Source organism: Gossypium hirsutum, chromosome A11 (assembly GCF_007990345.1).
Source record: "Gossypium hirsutum isolate 1008001.06 chromosome A11, Gossypium_hirsutum_v2.1, whole genome shotgun sequence".
Classification (NCBI taxonomy): domain Eukaryota; kingdom Viridiplantae; phylum Streptophyta; class Magnoliopsida; order Malvales; family Malvaceae; genus Gossypium; species Gossypium hirsutum.
In genome coordinates this window covers 93670220-93697693 of record NC_053434.1, presented here as the reverse complement: position 1 = coordinate 93697693, position 27474 = coordinate 93670220, and the positions used below count along the sequence as shown (strand labels likewise).

The following is a 27474-nucleotide window of genomic DNA, read 5'->3' as shown; positions in this document are numbered from 1 at the left end:
TCAAAGAAGTATGTCAAGGTTGATCTAGTTGCTTATGCTTTAAATGTAACTGAAGATACAGATGCAAACCAAGAGCCATCTAATTATTTTGAGGCGGTTAGCTGTAAAGACTTAGAAAAGTGGATGTTTGCTATGCAAGAAGAGATGGAACCACTCCATAAAAATAGAACATGGGATCTTGTGAAACTTCCTAAAGGTAAAAAGGTTGTTCGTTGTAAATGGGTGTTTAAAAAGAAAGAAGGGACTCTAAGAGTTGAAGAACCCAGATATAAAGCAAGGCTTGTTGCAAAGGGTTACAATCAAATTTCAGGAGTAGACTTCACAGATGTGTTCTCCCTAGTTATGAAGCATAGTTCGATTCGAGCTTTACTTGGTATTGTGGCCATGCATGATTTGGAGCTTGAGCAGTTAGATGTAAAAACATCATTTTTGCATAGAGAACTTGGGGAGGATATTTACATGCAACAACCAGGGAGTTTTACAGTCTCAGAAAAAGAGGACTATGTTAGCTAGCTGAAAAAGTCCCTTTACAATTTGAAACAGTAACTAAGACAGTGGCACAAGAGGTTTGATTCCTTTATGACTTCTCATGATTTCAAAAGTAGTAGTTCTGACAATTGTGTTTACTTTAAGAAAAACAATGATGGTTCTTTTGTGTATCTACTTCTTAAAAATAAATGAGAGATAAGAAAAGTCAAAGCCCAACTAAGTGACGAATTTGAGATGAAAAATTTGGGACCAGCAAAGAAGATACTTGGTATGAAGATTCTTAGAGATAGAAAAGCAAGTAAATTGTACCTAAGTCAGAAGGGGTACATTGAGAAAGTTCTTTGCAAATTCAATATGCAGAGTGCTAAGCCTGTTAGTACTCCTTTAGTAGGTCATTTCTGACTTTCATCGACTTTATCTCCACAATCAGATGATGAGATTAGGCACATGTCACATGTTCCATACTCTAGTGCAGTGGGATATCTTATGTAAGCTATGGTTTATTCATATCCAGATTTATCATATGCAGTTAGTGTAGTTAACAGATACATGGCAAATCCCGATAAAGAATATTGGAAAGCAGTTCAGTGGATTTTAAGATACTTACGAGGTACTACTGATGTTTGTTTATAGTTTAGAAGAACTAGAAATGGAGTCATTGGGTATGTTGATACTGATTTTGCTGGAGACCTTGATAGAAGAAAATCTCTCACAGGTTATGTTTTTACAATTAGAGGTTGTGCAATTAGTTGGAAAGCCACTTTACAAACTGCAGTCACTTTGTCTACCACTGAAGCTGAGTACATAGCGATTACTGAGGCTTGTAAAGGAGCTATTTGGTTTAAGGGGCTCTTTAATAAACTCAATGAAGACTTCAAATTAGTACAGTATTTTGTAACAGTCAGAGTGCAATCTTCCTTTCAAAAGATCAAGTGTTTCATGAGAGAACAAAACACATTGATGTTCGGAATTGTTTTGTTCATGATATTATTGCTCGTGGTGATATTGTTGTGAGAAAAATTAGTACTCATGAAAATCCTACAAATATGATGACTAAGTAACTTCCTATAACCAAGTTTGAACGTTGCTTAGACTTGATTGGTGTTCATTATTGAAGTTAAACCTTTAAGGGGTTTTATGGAAGAGGTGGAGAACTTGTTCGTTGAGAGTTCACGATGAAGAACTTGTTTGTTGAGAGTTCACGATAAAGAACTTGTTCATTGAGAATTCGTGTCAAGGTGGAAATTGTTAAAATTAAGTGTCCCGAATCTTTATTTAAATAAAATACAGTGGTAAAATAAAATAAAAGTAAAATCCATATAGAACTACACTTCTTTTATTTTATTTTATTTTAGAATAATATTTTTTAAACTTTATTAAACTCTATCTATTTTATATTGATTAGAATAATGTGTTTCAATCTTACTACACTCCTATTAGAACATGGCTTTACAATGTTATAAATAGAAATAGTCTTTTCTTCTAGTAATTATTCGAATTGACATAGTGAATTTTCTTCTCCTCTGCCCGTGATTTTTTCCCGTAAGGGTTTCCATGTAAAATCTGTGTGTTCTCTTATTTTATTTTATTTTCACAATTTTATTTAATTAGTGAACGGTAATTAATATTAAAATATTATTGAGAAGAATTCTTTAATATTAAAAATGCTTTTAAAAAATATGAAGCGGCACACTTTTTATTGGATGCGTAAAAATATGTATATGTAAATGGAAGATTAACACAGATGTTGAATACGGATATTATAAGAAAAGTAAGAGGCAAGTTTAAATTACTACCAATGGTAGTGATCTGTCGAAGCTACCCGACAGGGCTCTTGGTTTTGAGAGTCTCCTCTTCATCGTTCCTGCCTTTGTTTCAATCTCTTTCCCCAATTTTTCGTTTCCACCATGGATCAGTATCTTTCTAATGCCTGCATACTGCAATGAATCTGCAATTTGCAGCGCTGTGACACCTTTATTAGTCCTTGCTTCCACATCCGCTCCTTTCTTCACCAACAATTCCACCCCTTCGGCATGGCCCGATTCCACCGCGCAATGCAAAGCCGTGTATCCGTCTTCGTCTTTGGAATCAATATCGATGCCCTTATCAATCAGCATCCTTACAGCATCTGTTCTTCCTTTGAATGCGGCTCTATGTAAAGCCGTCCATCCATGTTGATCCATTCCGTTGATCGCCGCACTGTTTTTTATCAACCTCTGGATGGTTCTCGCTTCACCTTTTCGAGCAGCTAAACATAAGCTGTCACCGAGCTTGAGTGCATCGAAAAGGCATGTGTGACCATGCTCAGCTGCAACATCGTAGGCGGCTTTTCCTGCTTTGTTTCGGTTATCTTTATACGCCCGCTTTTGAAGTAAAAGTTTCACCGTCTGCTCATCTCCTAGTCGTGCAGCGATATGCAATGGTGTATCGCCATTTCTTGTATTGCGTACATCAGGTTTGGAACCATTAGCTAATAGTAGGCGGACACAATCTTTTCTTCCTGCCTTGATGGCAAGGTGTAAGGCAGAGTTGCCATCGTTTGTAAGGGAATCAATATTAGCCCCTTTGAGCAGAAGAAGTCTAAGAACCTCTACATGGCCACCATCCGCAGCGAGGTCAACAGGACCCCAACGAGAGGACTCGCATCGCTCTGTGCTAGCGTTATGTGCCAACAGAAGTTCAACAATCAATTCTTTACCACAGCTTGCAGCAGCCCCGAGCGGGGTAGAGTCTGACTGGCATCGGAACTCAACATCCGGCTCAAATTCAAGCAGCAATCGGACAATATCAGGTCTACGTTGAGTTATAGCAATATGAAGCAATGTTTGTCCACGTGAATCAACTGAATCAACTAGTTTCCAAGTGGGATCACTAAGCTCCAATACCTCTCTGATTCTTTCCATTGAACCATCCATCACAAGTTGAACCAAAACAGGTGAACCAACAAACATGATTTTGATACCACTATCAATAAACACCTGTTTCTTCTTTGTAGTGAACCAGTCATTTGGAACCATATCGAAGCTCGATACCGAATCTTTGATCGCTGCACCGGGAACCACGACACTATGCAGATGGAAAGAACCATCACTGTAAGGAAACGAGCCCGGAAGAAGTGAACCAGGAGGGAGATGATACACAATCTCCACAGTTAGTGTCCCAAGTGGCACTATGATTCCGGACTGAGGTTTGACAGTGTATCGGCCCTTGTTAACCGGCAGCATCCGGATTGCAACCGGCATGGTGTACATAACATTGCGCAAAGTAAGCTCTCCATAGCATTTCTGCCCTGGCTCAATCCTAATAGCAACAAGGTTTGATGGTTCCAAACGAATAAGCCTATCCATATATATTTTTTTCTTGCAAGCTAAGGTATGGTTAAACTATTTCCACAAGTTAGCAGTGTTTTTCTTGGTGGGAAGTGAAGAACAAGGCTTTTGTTGTTCTACTTAAAGTAAAGAAAGGAGAAGAAAAACATATAATGTCCGACTGTACTGACAAATTGCCAACTGGTAGTGTTAAAAACAACGAAGACAGGCCAACTTACAATTGTTTAAGTTTATACAAGGGAGATCGGGAATATTAGGCACAACATGAATATAACATAGAAATCACGACATGTTAAAAAAAAATAAAAAAATAAAAAATATTTTAAAACAATAAAGATATGATAAAATATACAAATCAATTCTGCAATATTTTATTCAAACTAGCATTGTTATATTGATTTTACAATTATTTATACATCAATAATGCTAATGCAATGTTTTATTTATCTTTAAAATATTTTAAAATTTACACTTACATATTTTTAAAAAATATATTAAGTAGTATTCGGATAACAAATACTAATTAATTAAGAAAAGAAAAAAGAAATACCTTATTTTCATATTAATATATATTTCATTCACGCTCTCCACTTGCAAACAAGAGAGGTGTGGTGGAGTTATGGAGATGATGACATGTTGTCAATGGATGATGATGACCTAATGATCATCATCACTACCGCTGCCATCGTGTTTCTTCTTTTTTCCTTTCTTCTTCTTTTTCTTCTTCTCGTCATCACTACCACCATCGCTATCACGGTCGCTTTCACGATCACTATCACGGTTCCGATCACGATGGTGCTCACGATCACGACTGCTATCGCGACCACGGCTATTATCGCGACGACGGTCGCGGCCACGATCGTCATCCCCGTGGATCTTGTCTTTAATCTTATCTAGCATCCCTTCATCCTTGTGTTCTTTGCGTTCCTTGTGCTTATGGTCATCTTTCTTGTGCTTATCGTCATCTTTATCACCAGTGATCATGTCCTTGATTTTATCCATCATCCCTTCATCCTTGTGGTCTTTGCTGTCCTTGTGCTTATGGTCATCTTTCTTATGCTTATCGTCATCTTTATCACCCGTGATCATGTCCTTGATTTTATCCATCATCCCTTCATCTTTGTCATCTTTATGATCTTTGCCTTTCTTGTGATCTTTGTCTTTCTTGTCCTTTTTGTCCTTCTTGTCCTTCTTGTCGTCCTCGTCCTCGTCACCCATCATGTCCTTCAGCTTTTCCACTATTCCCGACATTTTTTTTTCTTTTTAACTCTTTTTACACTTCCTTTTTTTTTCTTTGATGAGAAAAATGCAGAGTTCTAAGGTTTCCATTTATAGATTGGCATATATTGTGGAATTTACTTTACCCTCCTCGTTACGTGTATACTATAGATTTCAACTTGCCTAATTTGGTATAGTACTAGTTTGAAGGATAAAAATATGAAAGAACTGAAATTAAGCCCCTGCTTTCGCTAGGTGTCCTTTTCTTTATTATAAAATTTTATTTAATATTAATTAAATTTCATTAAATAATTATTTATTCTGTATTTTATTGTTAAATTTAATAATAAGCAAATTATACTTCTTGTAAATTAAATATGCTTAATTTTTTCTCCTTCATCCAATTATAAAAAAATTACAATTTCATCATCCAACTAATTAAGTTTCTCTTTTTTTTTTTGTCTAATCTCGTCCACTGTGATTAACTGTTGTGATAGAAGGATAAAATACCAATTTTAAAAATAACATAATAAAAAGTTTAGCTTTTAAGATTTATACATTATATTAATTTAGGCATAATTATAAAAGACTCAACTATCAACATTTAAAACTTGTCTCAATTTAATCCTAGTTCTATAAAAATAATCTTTCCTTTTTTTCAAATAAATCTTTTTTTTTCATTTCATATTCGCAAATCTTTGTCATTTCAAATAAAAGAATCTGTACTTGTCACCACATTTTACTATTGTCAAAGCTCTAATGTCGTCTCCAATCAAAGAATGATGCGGCTAACTTACCCAAATAATATAAAAAAATAATTTCTGAAATTGGGTGTTAGCAGGATTAATAACGAAAATAGTATTTTTTTTAGGTGGGACATTTCTCATAGGCAACACCACCTATTTTTTAATAATTTTTTTGTTTTTTAAAAAAATATTTTTTTATTATTTAAAAATATATATATATCAGGTCAACATACCCATGACCGCCGTGTGACGCCATCTAAACTGGCGGCACCAGTCTCACCTGTTAGATAGGCGACACTAATGCTGCCTAGTCCTATCATCCTGCGCCGATTCCCCCTCGCATTGAACTCCCTGCATGCCCCAGCTTCCCTCCCCTGCATGCCCTACACATTGTTTTTAAGTAGTGTTTAGTCCCTTCAGAAAAGAAAAAAAAATTGAAACGTGGGACCTTATAAGCATGGTCCCCCTTAAGATGAAAGGTGCAGAAGTGAAGAAAAAAAGAGGGAAAGAAAGGAGAAGAAAAAAAGAAGAAGAAAGAAAGAAAGAAAAAAAAGGTATGTATTATTTTAGTAAATAATTTTTTTTCAATTTAAAGAGTTTAGTTAATATGTTGTGAAATTTTTTTGTTTTTAATTATTATCTATAAATTGTTTGTGTTTAGTATTTATGATTTAATTTTTTTATGAATGTAATTTTTTTATAATTATTTTAAAATTATTTTGTTAGTAATTTAGGATTATGTTATAAATTGTTGTGTTTAGTTTAGTGTTTTGTGATTGTTTATTAATGTAAAATTATTTTGTTAGTAATGTATGATTAGGTTATAAATTGTTAGTGTTTAGTTTAATGTTTTGTTATTTTTTAGTAATGTAAGTTTTTTATAATGTAATTTTATTTGATTTTTTTTATTTACTGAGATGTTGATTAAACTTGTTATTATATAATTTTATATGTTGTTTGAAAGAAACTAACAAGTGTATTTCTTTTTTTTTATTCGTATGTTTTCTATGTTTAGATAGTTTATATTTATTTTAATTACATTATTATTGTAAACTAACAAAAAAATTTATTGTAGGTAAATATGGGAAATTATGAGATATATTTATTGTATTTTTCTGTTTCTCAAATTCCAAATTATTTATTGTGTTTTTTGCAACAAATTAAATGAATTCATTTTTTTAATTGTAAATTTGCAACAAATGGTTCTTTGATTAATAATTGTAATAAGTCAATTTATCCCGAGCCCAGATTTCAAAAATAAAACAAATTTAAACTAAAATAATTAAAGTCCAGTGTCCATTAACAACAAATTACAGGCCCAAAATTTCAAACCCAATTACAGCCCAAATACAAGAAAACCTTAGTGGCCCAAATGACCCAAAAGCTAAACTATTTTTAGGAAAAAAAAAGTGAAAAAGAAACCCTAGCCTCATGCCACATCGGCACGCCTCTCCAGATGCCTCTGACGCCCCTCTGCCACTACCGCCACCATCAGCCATTCCACTGTTACCTGCAAAAAGGAACAGACACGCAAAGCAGAGAAGACAACGAAGAAAAACCAAAAGCAAAAAAATAAACAGATGGTTTCGATTTTTGGCTATAAAAAAGGCCACAGTTTTTACTTGTAATTTTTTACATGCACTAGAGAATCAAAAAACAGAAAATAAAATTTCAAAGGTGATTTTGCTTATTTTTTTATCTGTTATTCATTTTTTAAAAGAAAAATAGACACAAAAAAACAATCAAAACAGAGAAATAGAGACTAAAAAAATCAAAAGAGGAAGAAATTTTTAATAAAACTACAGTTTTTTTTACAGTGGTATATTTCCATTTTTTTCCGTTGCATGTTTATTTAGAATATAACATACATACATACATACATATATATTCAAAAATACAAATTTTTTTACCTTTTTTGCAATCGGAGAAGACAGAACCGAAGAGTTCCTTTAACTTTTTTCGATTTTTGGAAGACTTTTGGGAATATTCTCCCAGATCTGGGCTCAAGAGGATAGAGGGATAAAAAGGGAATTTTTTTATTATTTTTCGGGCACGGTGGACGACGACGCCGTCGCCAGTGGCCATCTGCCCGACGACCGGAGCCTTCCTCAAAGTTACGCTAGCCTGGGGGATTTTGAGAGAAACTAAGAGACTTTTTCAGCTTTTTTTTTTAAAATGTGAAGAGAATGATTTTTTTTAAATAGCTTTTATAGGTCCCATTAAACGACGTCGCTTAAGGCTGGCCACAACATCCCCAAAATGGTGTCATTTTGGCCAACCCTCTTCTGACCCGACCCAAAGCCTCAAGGTCTGTGTGTTTTTGGACTTGGGTATAATTTCAACCCTAGCCCTTCCGCTTTTCGAATGGTTTACAATTGGGTCCAAATCCTTTTCTTTTAATTTTTAAAATTTTTACCGCATGTTTTCTATGCTTTTCAATTTGGTCCTTGGTTCGCTTATCTCCTGGAGAAGGGACGCGTGTCCGAAGGATTGGGTTATTTGCCCATTTGGCATCGCTGGTTTTCGCGATTTTTATTTTAGTCCACCGTTCATTTATTTTATCTTAATTTATCCTATTAATTTAATTTGAGTGACAATCGGGTCCTTTATTCATTTTAATTCTTTATGTATTTACTCGTTAGCCTATTTTATTATTATTTAAAATTGTCTTATTTTCTTTTTTATTGGGTATCTATTTGTTTATTTTGTTTTGTCATCCATTATTATATATTTATGTACTTTATTACAAACTGTACTCCAAATTTCATTTACATTTTAATTTGGTCTTTTATTCTCAATATTTTATAAACTATTTTCCTCAATTTTCAGTTATGTATTTATTTATTTCTTTGTCTTTATTATGTTTAAAAATTGGCATTGTCATTTCATGTGCATATTTTGTCATTATTTTTTTATCATTATTATTTACTTTATTATTTATTTTATTTTTCTTTGATTGTTCGTATTAGTGTTAAAATAGTATATATTATGTGATTATCGTCATTATGTGCATTATGAAATGTTCTATTAGTAATTTATATTATTGTCATTTATTGACGCGACATTTCATTCGTATATCATCGTTCCGTTTTCTACATCACCATTTTGTCTCATTTCGTTAAAATTACGTCAAAAATTGCATTTAAACGTATGTATCCATAATAGGCCGTTTTATATTATACCCCAAATAAGAGAAATACACATCGTTTAAATATTACACTCGTTATTATTTAAAAAATTTCAAAATAAGGCAATGTTCCATATTTGGAGATTTAAGAAGTCGTACCCTAACTTACGGGGTTTCGATTTTTCTCGTTGAACCTAAATGACCGAATATCCTTTTAAAATTAAAATACATGAGATTTAAGTAAATAATAATAAAAGGCAAGCTTATTCTCAAGGATTCGAGGTGTCGTGTCCTAACTTACGGGATGTGACATTTTGTTACTTCGAGATAAGAAGACATTTTATACACATTTTGATTTATTCGGGTAATTTTAATTAAAAATATCATAACACAAAGAGGGATCGTATTTTAAATTCTTTTCGAGTTTTCAACTTTCGACATTAAGACATTAATTAATCAATTAGTTACCAATTTTGGGTGTTACGATTGTGCTAATCCTTCCTCGTACGTAACTGACTCTCGAACCCATTTATGGATTTTTGTAGATCAAAAAACATTGTTTTAATAAATCAAACATTTTATTAAAAAGATAAAATTTCGAGGCGATTTGATCACACCTCATATTAAAAGGATTGGTGGCGACTCCCATTTTTATTTCTATTATTGTTTTTTTTCAAATAAAAAGTTAATTTTAAAAATGGTTTCGACAACTTGGTGACTCCACTGGGGACTGCAATTAAAGAGTCAAGCCACAAATTGATTTTTTTTTGTCAAAAATTGAAAATTTAGTGTAAATTTATGATGCTTTTGTTGCATTTCATCCGTCATTTTTGTGGTTTTTGTCATAATATATTTGCTTTATTGGTTTGAGCCATTTGATATATCTCCACATATTACATCGCATAAATCGGTCGATTTTACCCTTTTAAGTGGGAGTGAGAAACTATTCCTTCGTGAGGTCTTCACCTCCGTATAGGATAGTAGATCGCTTTCAGGATACATCCGTACCTATGTCTTCGTGAGATCTTCATCTCCATATAGCCATAGGGAAATGTATTCCCTTGAATTGAACTCAGTCTGTATGAGCCTATAATGGGTGAAGATCGAGGAATCTATCGGTTCAGGTACCCTTACTTTAGAACCAAACCGCATATAATGAGCCCTAAGAGCCTACCTTAGGTAGAACCACACCGAACCCTAGTGGTTAGCCGAATAGGTGCTTTATTTATTATTTTTCATTTTCTTTGAATTCTAGCTTTATGTATAATACTGACTTGCTTTGTTTTGCTTTGATTGTGATTGCATGGCATTTTCATCATAGAAAAGGTGTTGATTCACGTTCAGTTACTAAATAGAGAGCTTATCATGGAAAAAGGGGTTTCTTGATAAAGTAGAGGATAATGAGACCGTCAAAATTTGGTCCGAAAAAATGCAGCAAGAGAAGGGTGATAATCTTACAGAGGGGTATGTGTCAGAGTTGTGGGATTTCACTCACATCAGCGTGACTCAGAATAATCTCCAAGAATTGAAAGAGATACGGGACCAATGGGATGACGAGATCAAACAACTATTGTACTGTAACTATGGTGATTTGCCCTATTTACTCGATATGAAAGTGGACAAACGCTTATTCCAAGCTTTCGCCCAGTATTGGAATTCCGCCTACAGTTGCTTTACCTTTGGGAAAGTTGATTTGGTACCCACCGTGAAAGAGTACACGACCTTACTCCGTTGCCTGAAGATTCAAGCTGACAAAGCCTATTTGAGAGGCGCCAATGTCCTAAATTTCTTAAAAAAGCTAATGAGCATCATATGGATTACTGAGAAACGGGTTGCAGCCCGGATTAAACAAAAAGGAGATAGTAAATGCATACCTTAGAGAAGTTTGCGAGATTTTATTTTAGCACATCCGGACACGAATAAAAGGGTCGATGTCTTCGCCTTAAGTATCTACGGGTTAGTAATCTTCCCCAAAGCACTAGGGCATATAGATGAGGTAGTTTCAGGTTTGTTTGACCGGCTTGACAAGAGGGTCATGCCTATCCCGATGATCTTGGTCGAAACCTTCAGATCTTTGAGTGCATGCCGAAGAGCGGGCGAAGGAAATTTTATTGGGTGTGCACAACTCTTGTTAGCATGGTTCCTTAGCCACTTTTAGAGGGTAGATAAGGTTTCTTATTGAGTATTCTCTAAGAACTACTCTCCATTGAAAGAGTTAGTGGCTATCCCAAGGTGGGACAACATCTTAAAAGAAAAATGGATGGCAATTCTCCAGAGTCTCCAAGACGAGGACATCGAATAGAGAGCCCATTGGATGATCCCCGATGAGATTCTATACCGACGTAGAGACTTTGACAAGGTTCCTCTACTTGGGATTTAGGGAGCTGTTGGATATGCTCCTTTGCTCATATTGAGACAGTATAGATCGAGGTAGTTCATACTAGCGACGCAAGGGTTGGCTTAGTGTGAGTTTTTGTACAAGGGTGATAATTACAAGAAGAAGGTTCATGAAATATCGAATGCTTGGAACCAAACCTACAAAATGAAAATATTTACCTCAAATCCGATGACAACCCCCAAATATAGTTGGTGGTAAGGTAAAAGAGTCAATGATAACATCCCTATGCCCAGTCAAGAAAACAGTCGACCAATAGAAGAGCAGCTACAAGTGATCATGTCTGAGCTAGAAATCATCAAGTAAGACTTTGAAAAAATGAGTTCGAAGCTAAGAAGGAAGATAGAACAATTGGAAGAAGAAAAGATACATCTAGGATTAGACTTCGACATCCAGAATCTAGAGGTTGATAAATTGAGAAAAGGAAATAACAAGGTCGAAGAAGATTTGGTCAGTCTAAAAATGGATTATAAGAAGCTGCATTTGTCAATAAGAATTGCCGATTTGGGTAAAACATCAGAGCAATGACGGCAAGAGATCAAAGAGGAAAGGATTAGGGTCGATTAGTGAGAAAAAGAAATTCCAAGATGCTCGGGTTTGAAAAGATGCTCTAGAAAGGAGTTTGTAGAAAGCTAAAATGAAAAGATTGGATTAAAAGCCCGAGTAGCAGAATTAGAAAAATCACTTCATCAGTATCGTATTCGCAACTCTACAATTGAGCTAAAGGAAAGTCTAAGTAAGATCGAGGAGTTGAAGGGAAAGATAGAAGAGCTCGAGACCGCATCCCGTTTGAGGGATAATCCAACCAATCCCGTTGTTCCTGATCTAGATGATATGGTAGAAATGGAAAAAGCAAGAGTGGAACTGCCAAAGTAACTTGAAGATCGGTGCAGATGGTTAGAAGAAAATTTTAGAGCAATGGAAAATGCTGATTATCATTGCGGAATTGATGCTAAGCACTTGAGTTTGGTCCCAAATCTAGTGCTCCCTCCAAAGTTCAAAACTCTAGAGTTTAAAAAGTATAATAGGACTAGCTGTCCTGAAGCTCACATCACGATGTTCTGTCGAAGGATGACAGGATACATTAATAATGACCAATTATTTGTTTATTGCTTCCAAAATAGTCTGATCAGGTCAGCAGCCAAATGGTACAACCAACTATCCCCTGGCAAAATCAATTCATGGAAAGACTTAGCACAAGCTTTTATGAAGCAATATAGTCATTCGACAGACATGACACCTAACAGAATCAGGTTGTAGAATATGAAGAAGAAGAAAAGTGAGAGCTTTGGGCAATATGCCCAAAGATGGAGAGAGGTAGCAACGCAAGTCCAGCCATTTTTTCTAGAGAAAGAAACCACAATATTTTTCATCAATACTTTAAAAGCCCCGTTCATCAACCATATGTTGGGAAGCATTACTAAGAGCTTCTCTGATAGAGTAATATCCGGTGAAATGATTGAAAACACAGTGAGAAGTAGTAAGATAAACACGGGAGAATGCGCCAAAAGATCAGCCCCGTGGAAGAAGAAAAATAAGGTGAATAATGCAAGTATATATAACAAAGGTTATTCAAAACCAATCATTGTAGGCCAGCCAAGGACAACAACTACTAGCCATCAGGGCCTCCAAGGCAAGAATCTAACCCAAGGCAAAATACAGAAAGGCTCCAGTTTACACCCATCCTGATGACATATAGGGAGCTGTATCAGAGTCTGTTTGATGCACATGTGGTATCCCCTTTCTTCTTAAAGCATATGCAACCTCCATTCCCCAAATAGTACGACGTGAATGCTCAATGCGAGTGCCACACGGGAATCATGGGACACTCAATCGAGAACTGCACCACTTTTAAAAAGTTAATTGAAAGGTTCATCAAGATGGGCATTGTGAAGTTCGATGATCCATTGGGACCTAATGTGGCAGGAAATCCGTTACCCAATCATTCTGATAAAGGGGTAAATGCGATAATTGAGAGTGGAGGGAAGAGAACCAAGATGAATGTAGCGGAACTGAAAACCCCACTAAAATTGGTAGAATGATGATTAATCAAATAGGATTCAAAGGAGAGACCTGAAAGGATGAGGAACTACTGTGAGTTCCATGCTAAAAAAGGTCATGAGATCCAAGAGTGTGTTGAATTCAGGGCCCTAGTGCAAAATCTGATGGATAATAAGGAGCTAGAATTCTTTGAATATGCCAAAGGCTTAGAAGGAGAAGATGTGTGTGCTTCAGAAGAAGGGTCAATAGAGAAGGTCTATAAAGTCAACCACTCAGTGGTTATTATTTCATGGCAAAGAAACAATGAATCCAGAGTACAAATTGCACCAAGGGTTATAATCCAGAAACCTGTAACCTTTCCCTACAAGGACAACAAGAGGGTTCCCTGGAATTATGACTGCAATGTGACGATCCTGGGAGAGGAGAGCCCGGTTAGCACTTTAGAAGAGAGCCAGGATGTGGGTTTCTACACACACAGTGGAAGGCTCTATGATCCCACAAATATGATAGCCAAGCCTGTTAAAGAAAAAGCCTCGGTGGTTGAACAAAAGAATGAGAAGACGGTCAGACTTGAATCACCTGTTAATGAGCCGGTAACTGAGAATGAGGCTAAGGAATTCTTGAAATTCCTAAAGCATAGCGAGTATAGTGTTGTAGAACAGCTACACAAACAACCAGCTTGCATATCAGTATTAGCTTTGCTCTTAAGCTCAGAGACGCATCGTAACACGTTGATGAAAGTATTGAATGAAACTTATGTTGCTAATGATATATCTGTGAACAAGCTGAATCATCTGGTTAACAATATAAATGCCGAAAACTTCATCTTTTTCAATGATGATGAAATACCTCCGGGGGCATGGGATCTACGAAGGCCATACATATCACTACCCGCTGCAAAGGATATATATTTCCAGGTGTGCTAATTAATAATGGATCTGCACTGAACATCTTACTCTTATCCACACTGAATAGGTTGCCTGTGGATAGCTCTCATATGAAGACGTGCCAAAACATAGTGAGAGCATTTAATGATACTGGAAGGAAGGTGATTGGAAGGATTGAGATACCCCTTTTAATTGGTCCAAACATGTACGAGGTAGATTTCTTGGTGATGGACATCAAGCCTTCTTATAATTGCTTGTTGGGGAGACCTTGGATTCACTCAGCAGGGGCAGCGCCGTCATCACTGCACTAAAAGCTAAAGTTGGTAACAGAGGGTCGACTAGTAACGATAAAAGTAGAAGAAGACATTATTGCATCCGTAACCAGTGAAGTGCCATACATAGAGGCAGATAATGAAGCGATAGAATGTTCCTTTCGATCGCTATAATTTACGAATGCAACCTTCATTGTCTAAGGAAACAAGATCTCGATTCCTAAAATCTCCAAAACTACAAGGATGGGTCTACAACTGACGGTTCGAAATAGAGCCTTGCCAGGAGGAAGACTTGAAAAATACATCCAGGGGAAAGTCGAAGCACCGATACTGAGGGACAAACGAGACCGCTTTGGCTTAGAATTTATGTAACAGCCCAATTTTGGGCCTAGTCGAAATAGTGGTTTCGAGACCACAAATCTGACGTAAAGAAATTTATTTTTTATTACATTTTTTATGGCTTACAATTTTATGGAATGACTTCGTGAAAATCTCGATCGAAAATTTTAACGTTTGGGCACTCAATTTAGTCAAAAGGACTGAATTGTAAAAAGTGAAAAAGTTGTGTTCTATTAGCTAAAGGTGTTAAATAGCTGTAGAACTTTAAAGTAGAGGTCCTTATTGAGTAATTAGACCATTAAAAGAGATAGTGGATATACATGGGGCGTAATTATGATGTTGGACGGGTAGATGGGTATTAGGTTATTATATGAAAAAAAATAAGCAAAAGGAATAAAAATATCATTTTTATTTCTTTATTCATCTTCTCCATCGAAAAACACAAGAGAAAATGGGGTTTTGAAGCTCAAATTTTCAGCAACTTAAATCCTTTGCATGTAAGTGAAATTTGTGTTTGTTTTTGTTGATTTTTATGTTTTTGGAACCCTTGTAACTTAATCTAGCTAAATATGGGACTATTTGCAATATGGCTGGAAATCTAGGGTTTTTCCATGAGAGCTATTTGTTGTTTTTTAAGTTTAATGGAAGAAAATGAAACCTTATTGTGTGTTGAACAACTTTTGTTAAGGGACTTTTGATGAAAATGTGAAATAGGGGCTAATTTGTGAAATGTGAAATTTATGACTTAAATGTGTGAAATTGTAAAATGTGTAAGCTGCTATAGGCATGAAAATGATTCGGCTATGCAGAGGTAGTAAAGAAGTTGAACACATTGCATTTTACGAGCCTAGGGGAAAAATTTTAAATATGTCAAACTTTGGGGGTAAAAATGTAATTTTCCATAATATGATTTTTTATATTATAGATCAAAGAAAATGAGATTTGGGCCTAAAATGAGGGAAAAACGTGAAATTGACGGTTAGGTCCCTTTTTGCCATTTCGGTATCGAGGTAAGTTCATGCGTAAATAATGCAACCTTATGTTATGTATTTACTATTTTGATATTACATGAATTATATACATTTGATTTTATGAAATTGATTAATGACGATTTTGACGAAGTTTCGAGAAATGAGAAATCTCGATTTAACCTCAAGGGTAGAATACGAATGTCATGATATTAGGACTACCGAGATTCCGTATAAGACCATATCTGGGATATGGCATCGGTATGTGATTTTGTATAAGACTATGTCAGGGACATGGCGTCGATATGATATTTCATGTAAGACCATATCTGGGATATAGCATTGATACGATACTAAGAGTATGAGATCCCCGAGCATTCTTAGTATTTCAATGTGTTCAATGGGTAAATCAAAGATGAGTATGAGAATGAAATTACTACGAGTAAACAGGCATGTACATAAGCTTATAATTGTAAATTCATGATTATTTTGGAAATAATTGTTTATTACCATTGTGGTTGATAGTGCACATACTTGTGATATTGGATATATGATAAATATAAATCATGATTATGTATTAGGCTGTTGGGCCGAATTGAGATATGATCTAATATGTTTATATGCTTGAATTGTATTTCAATGGGTATGTTAAGAACAAGAAAGTATGTGATCATATTATGAGTGGTACAGGTATGTACACAAAACTCATGTGAAGTGGATTTAGTATATGATGAATTCTTGGTAAGAATGTACATGAACAACTATACTTGTGAAATGTTGATAGCCTTGTGACAAATGATCTACATTCATGGTGAATGGATGCATGTTAAGATTTGATAATGATCATGTTATAAGCTTAGGAGCCTAATTGATTTGTGATATTTTACAGTTTATTTATTTAAACTGCGTTTCATTGGATATGAGGAAAAGAAAAATGGGCATAATTGTCGAATGAAGTCATTATGAGAATATAGTAAGATACGAGCCTAGACAAGTGAAAGGTGGTCGAACTATATGTTGAAATTATGATTACTCATAAATGATGTGCATGTGATTAAGCGGATGGGAATAACTTGGTAAATAATGTGATAAGTTATATTGGAGAGACTATGGTGGTTAGGCTAATGCCAAGGCATGTAAATGGCATTTATAAGATAAAAGAGTAAGTGGTAATCATGAGAATTAATACAATTTGTATTAATAATGTTCTTATGGATGGGTAAAATAAATGATTGTTAATAATTGTTTATTATTTTCATATGAACTTACTAAGCTTTAATGCTTACTCCTCTTACTTTCCCATCTCTTATTGGTTAATTTAGCTAGCTCGGGTATGAGATCGCTGGAGAGGCCATCACAGTATCAAGCTATCACCACGTGTATGATGAATTCAAGTAGTTTGAGTCTATGGCATGTATAGGGACTTTGTATTTTGAGTAATTATATCATTGTAAATGTGGCCAAATGAGTTGGCCTAGAATGGCTTGTGGTTCAATTTGTATGAGGCCATGAGATGTGGCTCATATTGATTATTGGGTTGTAAACCTAATGGTTTATGCATGCATGTGTCTATGCAATTGTAATGTGGTTGATTGTTGTATGTATGTGATGGAATGTGTTGTGGCTATGGATGTTTAATGATGGAATTGTGAATGAAATGCATGATGACAATTAAGAATTGAATATGTTAATTAGAAGTAATCTACCACTTTTAGTGCATGCAAAATTATAAATTTGGGTTGATAAAGTATGAAGTCTTATGCATGTGTAAATAAAGATGAAATGATCATGATCATGTCTTGTCTGTGTATGTTTAAGTGCTCAATTATGCCCTGCTAAGTGCCATTGAAGTCATGTTTGTGTATGTGTAACACCCCCAACCCGATACCGTCGCCGGAGTCGAACACGAGGTGTTAACAGACTTCAAACCACTTATTCGACATTTCCCAGACAAGCTGCCAATCTGCGTACTAGTCGCTTTAAAAATCATATCTTGAGTTCTAAAACTCGAAATCCAGTTCCGTAAATTTTCCCTGGAACTAGACTCATATACCTATATGGTAGAATATTTTTAGAATTTTTGGTTGGGCCAATTAGTACAGTTTATTAGTCAAAGTCTCCCATGTTATAGGGATCGACTACACTGACCCTTGCGCATTATGAATTGGATATCTACCTGCACAGAGCTTCAATACTGATATCGTTTGTTTCTATAGAAACTAGACTCAGAGAGGAATCTGTAAATATATGGCATGACTCCTAATTATCTCTGGTTAATTTATAATGAATCTCCAAAGTCGGAACAGGGAATCCAGAAATCGTTCTGGCCCTGTCTCACGAGAACCTGAATATCTCTTAACATACTGTCCATATGATCTTTTCGTTACTTCTATATGAAAATAGACTTATCGAGCTTCGAATACATAATTTATTCATCAATTAATTCCACTCCTACTATTTTTAGTGATTTTTCAATCTCACGTTACTGCTGCTGCCAGCATCTGTTACGAAAGCAACTATGCCCATTTCGTGATTTCTCCTTGATCTAACTAGTAATTCATCATACATATCACAAATTATGATCATGACTAGCCATGCCAAAGGCTAATCATTGTAAAACATCCCCCTACTACACTATTTCCATATCATGAATTTTAACACCAAAATAATCAACCATGACATATGGCATAAAAAGGTCGAATTATCAAGATTTACGACCTAACGTTATGAAACCAAACCCAACCGAACATTTATGCCATTTTCGCATGGCTAAAAGTTTACATACCAAAGTTCAAACACAACATAATAGCCTATACATGCCGAAATGTTCTCCTAAGCCGACTAAGAAGAAAGTACCAAAACTTGCTAGCCGGTGTGATGACTCCAATGACGGCCCGATCACGCAAAAAGAGACGAGTCCAAGAAACCTAAAATAGGTGACAAGGAAAGACCGAGTGAGTATATAACTCAGTAAGTCATAAGCAATGCACTACCATCCATTAATAACATTATCACAATAGGAAACAAAATGGAACGAGGCTAGTTACTCCATCCATACCGAACCATGCCATAGTTCCTCAGACCTATCGGTTCAATCTCATACCAAATCATGCATTCACATTCCATATACTCATCAATAGGATATTTGAGGCATTTTCATACATCATTTTATTTTCGTTACAATCATACAACTAAACGGCCTTTCACCTATTCCACGATAAATCTTATGTACGTGACTTCAAGTATATTTGTCACATAGGTTCAAACTTACCAAGCTCAACTCCAAATATAGTCATAGCACCTATTAGCCATGAACTCAAGGTACTTACCCGATCCGCTGTCCGTGATCGACTCAATAATGTCGCACACTTAGTGTCCATAATGATTCAAAAGTATGTATTAAGTCCGCACACTCAGTGCTATATAAGCAACTCGCACACTTAGTGCTATATAATCAAACTCGCACACTTAGTGCTACATAATCAAACTCGCACACTTAGTGCTACATAATCAAACTCGCACACTTAGTGCTACATAATCAAACTCGCACACTTACTGCTGTACAATTTAAACCCGCACACTTAGCGCCAATCTCATGATCATAAATGTTTATACCCGCACTCTTAGTGCTGAGGTCAACAACTCAATACATCTCACCTCTTTTCTCTTCATTCAACACTTTCATCACCACATACATACATGTATATAAATTTATCATTCCATTCGGCATAATTACATAGACATTATGTCTATTTAGATCAATACAAAATATATGCTTGATGACTTACTTTGTGTTGGGTAAGACGGTTCCAACTCGGTTACTCGATGATCTTTTCTTTGCCCTTGCTTGCCTCTCCACCTTTAGCTTCTTGAGCTAAATCGATAAATTAACTAGTTTAACCATCTTGCTAAACATTCATACTTCAATTACACATGCATATGTATGTTTGTATATTCGACAATGACAATGGTAATTTAGCAAACCTTAATTTAACTTATAATTGTTCATAACACATTTAAAGCATCCACTCCATTCCATCATTTTAAAGCACATACATTACTCAATATTATCCAAGTTCACATTCGGCATTTTCACAAATACACATGCCGATTTCATTCACTCATCTCTAATGTTAATTAAGAAATGCCGAATGTCACCAACTAAATGGCATACACACACACCCACATGCATAAAAGTCATCCACACCTCCTATAGCTCATTCGGCATTCACCTTTGCTAGTTTTCCCATTTTTTTGTCGGTTATATATACATAGTCCTAAGGTAATATCACGAATGGGCTTACATATATATGTATATATATATAGCCGAATATGCAAAGCTTAAACTCAACATCACATAAGCTCCTAAGTGATGGCCGAATATGTATATCTATATATATTCATCAACTATACTATTACCTTTAATTTATCTAATCACACAATTTCATCTCATGAACACTTGACCCATTTCTCACAAAAATGAAACAACAACTAAAATGAACATCCCATTTTTTTACCCCATATGACCGATTACTTCATTAGTTACCAAGCTAACACTTCAACAATTTCAACCTCATTACAACCTCTACCTATCCAATATAACATGAACACAATCCTCCACCCCTAAATTAGATTCGGCAATCACTTAACCCATTTTAACCTCAACTTTCAAGTTAAAAGCAATTATCCACTCACCATATCCTACATTACTATCCATTTTAATGACATTAACACATCTATTAAGAGTTTCAAGCTTCTTGGCCGAATTTCAACCTCAAAATCCTAAGTCTAATCTATAGGATGAGTAGAATTTGAACTAACCATCTCAAACATGCATAGATTTTCAAGAATCATTCAATACATACCTCATTCTAGCCATCTTCCAAGCCAAAATCCAATAGCCAAAGAAAAAAAAGATGAACACTCCCTCTTCCCTCCTTATTTTATTCATCTCTTCCTTTTTAATTCCTTTCTTTAATTTATTTTAATTTACTTACCAATATTAAATAATAAACAACATAAACTTGGAGGAATGGAGTCATGCTTGGCCGGCCACTTATCAAGAATTGGGCACTTTGACATGCAAACCCAAACTTTCCTATTTTAATACTATTTGGTCCTTACTTATTTACCTATCAAAATTTTCTAAGTCTCTCAACTAGATCCTTTCAAGCAAAATTCACATTCCTAATACAAAAATTAAAACATCAAATTTTCATACAAGTACTATCACACATATAAGATATGCAAATAAAATTTTAACTAAATTTTATGACTCGGTTTTGTGGTCCCGAAACCACTTCCCGACTAGGGTCGATTTTGGGCTGTCACAGTATGTGCAATTAAGGGTGGTAATTGGCTTGGAAAATAGCCTCAATAATTGTCCACACGAGTAAACACATGGGCATGTGTCTAGGCCGTGCGTGACACACGATCTGCCCCATGGGCGTGTGGTCTGGCCGTGTGTCCCCTACACCCTAATTAATGCAAAACATAATACACAATAGTAAACACACTAGCAGAGGCACGACTGTGTGTCTCAGCCGTGTAGAGGACACAGCATCAGGACATAGGCGTGTGCCCTGGCCGTGTGAAGTCTGCACATGATTTTTGGAATTTAATTTTCCATACGACCTAAGCACATAGGCGTGTGACTTGGCTGTGTGACCCTATTTTATTGATGACGTCATAAACAGAGAGTTACATGGGCTGAGGACACAGACAAGTCCTAAGCCAAACGGGCGTGTGCGACCACACGGCTTATTCACAAGGGCGTGTGACTCCTCAACACATGAAAATTTTCTAAGTGTGGTAAAAGTTTTGAAAGTTTCCGGTTTACTCCCAAACCACCCTCGATGTATGTTTTGGGCCTCATGGGCCCTCATAAGGGATGATATACATGTAAATGAGAAGTTTTAAATTTGGACGAAAATTCATGTCTCGATTTTGTAAGATTGTCTGAGTTTATGTTCGGTAACACTTCGTGCCCTATTCCGGTGTCAAATACTGGTAAGGGTGTTACAATTTAAGCCAGATGCAAGAGAAAAAAAAGGAGCTAGAGAAGAAGCAAGAAAGGAGAAGAGCACGATTAAGTAGGGGAGAGGTCAAATGGGAACCGATGACTTTTCCCCATATATCCAGAACTTTCATGTCAGGAGGAACTATTTACTCTGAGTGAAAGATGTAAAGAAATGAAACCGTAGAAGAAATGTTGGGAAATCTGAACATCAACGCCATATCCGTAGAAGGAATTGGGGAGAAAATTTATCAGGCATCTACCCTTATGTACTTGGAAGTGTTCTGAACAATTGGACTGCAGAAGAGATTCCTGTAGTTTTTAGAGCCAATTCAGAGTAATGTTCAAAACACGCTTATTGTTCTAAGCCTAGGATCAATAAGATTATGTCCAAACATCTTTATTTCAATAAAATGCATCTTTACGTATCATCTTGAGCAAATATTATTTTATTCTTTCCATTTCATTCATAATCATACTATACATATAATTATTCTTAGATGCTTTTGTTCTTTGGATCTTTCTTCATCCCTATAACAGGTCTCCAGATATTAATGATATGAGTGACAATGCTACTAACTTAAAGTCTCCTTTTGAACAAGATATGTATATGGAGGATTCTCAGGATTTTGAAGATGATCGAGACTGTAACCTATCTCTTGATTTGTTGAGGATGGTAGAACAAGATGAGAGACAAATCCTACCTTACAAAGAGTTAATGGAAATTGTGAGCTTAGGAGAGCAAAAAGAGGTAAAAATTGGAGCTTGCATTGCTGCAGAGACGATGAGAGACCTCATTGAGTTACTCCAAGAATTTATGGATGTCTTCATATGGTCATATCAAGACATGTTCGGGTTAAGTACTGATATTGTGGTACACTAGCTCCCCATAAAGGAAGAGTGTAAGCTGGTTCAACAGAAGCTCTGAAGGATGAGACCCGACATTTTGCTAAAAACAAAAGAGGAGGTCAAGAAGTAATTCGATGCTGGTTTGTTACAAGTGGTTAAATACTCAGATGGTTAGCCAATATCGTCCCTATCCCTAAAAAAGATGGGAAAGTACGAATGTGCATAGACTATAGGGATTCAAGCAAAACCAGCCCGAAAGAAAATTTACTATTACCTCATATAGACACTTTAGTGGAAAACACGGTAGGTTACTCATTGTTCTCTTTCATGGATGGTTTCTCGGGATACAACCAGATAAAGATGCATCATGAATACATGGAGAAGACCACGTTCATAACCATGTGGGGAACATTTTGTTATAAGGTGATGCCATAACTTATCAAAAGGCTATGGTAACCTTGTTTCATGAATTGATGCACAAAGAAATTGAAGTTTATGTCGACGACATGATTGCAAAATCTAGAACAGAGAAGGGGTATGTACAAGTCTTAAGAAAATTATTCTTAAGGTTGAGAAAATTCCAGCTAAAGCTTAATCCAGTAAAATATACCTTCGGGGTCAGGTCGGGAAAATTACTAGGATTCGTGGTTAGTGAAAAGGGGATTGAGATTGACCTGGATAAAGTCAAGGCTATACAGAAGCTACCTCCGCCGCATACCTAAAAAGAAGTTTGAGGTTTTTTAAGGAGGTTAAATTACATTGCTTGTTTCATTTCACAACTAACGGAGAAATGTGACCCCATTTTCCGTCTCCTTAAGAAACACAATCCAGGTATATGGGATGATGAGTGCCAGAAAACTTTTGAAAAAGTCAAACATTACTTATCTAGCGCCCCTGTACTGATGCCACCCAGTCTAGATAAACCATTGATGCTATACTTGGCAGTATTTGGAAATTCCATGGGATGCATACTGGGCCAACATGATAAGTCAGAAAGAAAAGAAAGAGCGATATACTACCTCAGTAAGAAATTCACTTAATGTGAGACAAGATATTCACTAATTGAGAAGTTGTGTTGCACCTTGATTTGGACAACTCGGAGACTGAGACAGTACATGCTGTACCACACAACTTGGCTCATCTCAAAACCGGACCCTCTAAAGTACATGATGGAATCGACTGCTTTGAATGGAAGAATGACCCTCTAATGTATGTTGCAACCACTAAAGAAGACTCTCAAGAAGGCCATCCTTGGAAACTAAACTTCGACAGAGCCTCAAACGTTGTAGGTAATGGAATCGGGGTAGTCATAGTATCACCAAATAAAGATCATTATCCCTTTACTAGTAAATTGGGGCAGAATACAAAGCATGCATCATGGGTATCCATGCAGCCATAGAATGCAAGATTAAAGCACTGGAGGTATATGAAGATTCTGCATAAGTGATATATCAACTCAAATGTGAATAGGAGAGGAGAGATCCCAAATTAATCAATTATCGAAGGCTGGTTCTTGAATTAATTGAGGAGTTTGATGACATCACCTTTTGCTATCTTCCACGAGATGAAAACCAGATACCGATGCCTTAGCTACTTTAGCTTCCATGATCAAAGTGAACAAATAAGAGGACGTAAAACCTATCTAGATGAGTATTTATAAGGCTCCGGCTCATTGTTACAATGTTGATGAAGAAGAAAAGGATTATCACCCTTAGTACCACGATATACTGCGATATGTGAAAAATCGTGAATACCCTAACCAAACAACCGAGAATGATGAAAGGACGTTGAGACGACTAGCCAGTGACTATGTCTTAGATGGGGAGATCCTATACAAAAGAAGAAAGGATCAGGTACGGCTAAGATGTGTGAACACTGTAGAGGCTAAAAAAAATCTTAGAAGAAGTCCATGAGGGTGTCTGCAGAACACATGCCAATGGTTTTACAATGGCCAAGCAGATCATGAGATTCGAGTATTATTGGTCCACTATGGAAGGGGATTGTATCAGTTATGCCAAGAGATGTCATAAGTGCCAAATTTATGGAGACAAAATTCATGTGCCTCATTCACCTTTTCATGTCATAACTTCTCCATGGCCTTTCTCTATGTGGGAGATAGATGTCATTGGGCCAATCTCGCCAAAAGCTTCTAATGGGCATCGATTCATCTTCGTGGTCATTGATTACTTTACGAAGTGGGTAGAAGCCATGTCACAAAGTTGGCAGTCAGCAAATTCTTGAAAAAAGAGATCATATGTCGGTATGGTATGCCATAAAGGATCATATCTGACAATACATTGAACTTGAACAACAATACAATAGTGGACGTCTGTAGTCAATTTAAGATCAAACACCATAACTCGTCACCATATCACCCAAAAATAAATGGTTCAGTGGAGGCAACCAATAAAAACATTAAGAAGATCATGGGAAAAATGACTGAGACTTATAAAGATTGGCATGAGAAGTTACCATTTGGCCTCTATGCCTACCGAACGTCTGTCAGAACCTTCATCAGGGCAACGACTTTCTCTTTGGTTTATGGAATAGAAGCGGTTTTTCCAATTAAAGTCAAGATTCCTTCCCCTGAGTTTTGTCAGAATTGGAGTTAGATGAAGCAGAATGGATCCAATCTATATATGATCAGTTGAACTTTATTGAAGAAAAGAGGCTAAGGGCTATTCGTCATTGTCAGATGTACCAAAAACGAATGATGCAAGCTTATGAAAAATATGTTCGCCACAGAGAATTCCATGAGGGGAACCTAGTATTAAAAGATCCTTCCCATAAAAAAGGACTTTAGAGGAAAGTGGATGCCAAACTGGAAGGGACCTTATATGGCAAAGAAGACCTTTTCCAGAGGAGCTCTGATTTTGACCGAGATGGATGGTAAAAACTTGTTTAATCCTATGAATTCTGATTTAGTTAAGAAATACTTCACTTAAAAAAAGAAAAGGAGAGGCCAAGGTGAAAACCCACAAAGGGCACTTTGAGACCAAAGGAGTTTTTAGTTGAAAACCCAGGAAAGGGCAACTCAAATTTTGATTAAAGATGGGGCATGAGGTAGTCTTGTCCTCTCCGAATTAGCAAGAATGAGGGACGTTATGTCTTGAGGAATCAATGAAGTACGCTGGATCTTCTAAACATATATCAGGCTCAAAATGGTCCTCATCAAGTTTGCTCGAAGAAGCTCATACTACAATATCTAGGGCACCTTTTCTCATCTTACTCATTTTTTATTTTAGCAATGTTTGCTATTTTGATTAATCCATTCATTTTTAGTTTTTCTCCCAATAGATTTCAACATTGATCAATTGTTACAATCTTTTTCAAGCATTTTTCATTGAAATAACAATTAATGGACTAATAATATTCAAGTAAAAGGATTTCTACATATTGCTCTGAAAGGTTTTCTAAATAGTACAAGAATCTGAAATAGGACCGTTAATCAGAACTAACCAAAATTAAGAGTTGTAAATATTTGGAAAAATAATCTAAATTGGTCATTATTTCTTTGGGTTCTCTGTCAAAAATATTAGCTGAACAAGAAGGCAGGGTAATACGTCAGTGATAGAACCCTGGTGAACAACGAGCAGTGTAAACCTAAGAATTAAAAGGGGATCATTCTCGAAAAAATGACATTCTGCATTCATGCAAACATCATTCACACATATCTAGTTAGGAGCATTTGATTCATTCTGATCATAACATCCTAATCACTCGGCATAAACAAAGACCCATGAAATTGATTCTATGGGTCATGTTCCCTAGAGAACGGTGTAACAGATTAGTGAAACCACAAATCCTATACCCCTGAAGTTGCAGTGGGACGGATTTAAGTCATAGTGGTAAGATCTAATCTCCTTGAAGTTGCAGTGGAGTAGACTGAAGATAACGAATCTCATTTCTTTAAAGTTGCAGTGGAACAGACTAAAGCCACAAGTTACAAATCTTATTTCCCTGAAGTTACAGTGGAACAGATTAAAGTTACAAGTTACAAATCTTATCTCTATGAATTTACAGTGGAGCAGATTGAAGCTACAAATCTTATCTCTCTAAAGTTGCAGTGGAGCAGATTGAAGCTACAAATCTTATCTCTCTAAAGTTGCAGTGGAGCAGATTAAAGCTACAAATCTTAACTTTTTGAAGTTACAGTAGAGCAGATTGAAGCTACAAATCTTATCTCCCTAAAGTTACAATAAAGCAGATTGAAACAACAAATCCAATACCTCTGAAGTTGTAGTAGGTCAGATTAAATCTACCATAACAAGTCTTATCTCTCTGAGGTTGCAGTGAAATAGACTAAAACTACAAGATAACAAATCTTATCTCCCTGAAGTTGCAGTGGAGCAGATTGAAATTGCAATTCCTATACCCCTGAGGTTGCAATGGGTTGGAATGAGGTTACTTGAAGAAGAAAAGCACCGAAGAAGTCAAGATTCAGCAAGACCAAGCAAAATTGACCCTTTTTAATGTCTTTGCTTCATTCCCTTTACACGACAATGAGCAAAAAGGGGCAGCTATAACAGGCCAAGTTAGCCCGGGCCCAGATTACAAAAATAAAACAAATTTAAACTAAAATAATTAAAGTCCAGACTCCATTTACAATAAATTACAGGCCCAAAATTACAAACCCAATTATAGCCCAAATAAAAGAAAACCTTAGTGGCCCAAATGGCCCAAAAGCTAAACTATTTTCAGCAAAAAAAAAAGAGAGAATAAGAAACCCTAGTCACATGCCACGTCAGTGCTCCTCTCCACATGCCTCTGAAACCCCTCTACCACCACCGCCACCATCAGCCACTCCACTATCACCTGCAAAGAGGAACATACACGCA

The 27474-nt window shown here is 36.0% G+C and overlaps 2 protein-coding genes across 2 annotated transcripts; both read right to left on the bottom strand.

Annotated features, from left to right (window-relative positions):
* Positions 1-2234: 2234 nt before the first annotated feature.
* LOC121209843 (protein VAPYRIN) lies at positions 2235-4173 on the bottom strand. Its single transcript, XM_041081561.1, has one exon. It carries the CDS (start codon positions 3834-3836, stop codon positions 2274-2276), a length of 1563 nt encoding a protein of 520 aa, XP_040937495.1. The 5' UTR covers positions 3837-4173; the 3' UTR covers positions 2235-2273.
* Positions 4174-4475: 302 nt separating this feature from the next.
* LOC107911204 (putative uncharacterized protein DDB_G0292636) lies at positions 4476-5069 on the bottom strand. The gene has a single exon (XM_016839085.2). It carries the CDS (start codon positions 5067-5069, stop codon positions 4476-4478), a length of 594 nt encoding a protein of 197 aa, XP_016694574.2.
* Between the last annotated feature and the right edge of the window lie 22405 nt (positions 5070-27474).

Bases quoted from the DNA above. Each gene is read 5' to 3' on its own strand.
- LOC121209843 (XM_041081561.1), bottom strand. From the start codon at position 3,836: ATGGATAGGCTTATTCGTTTGGAACCATCAAACCTTGTTGCTATTAGG.
- LOC107911204 (XM_016839085.2), bottom strand. From the start codon at position 5,069: ATGTCGGGAATAGTGGAAAAGCTGAAGGACATGATGGGTGACGAGGAC.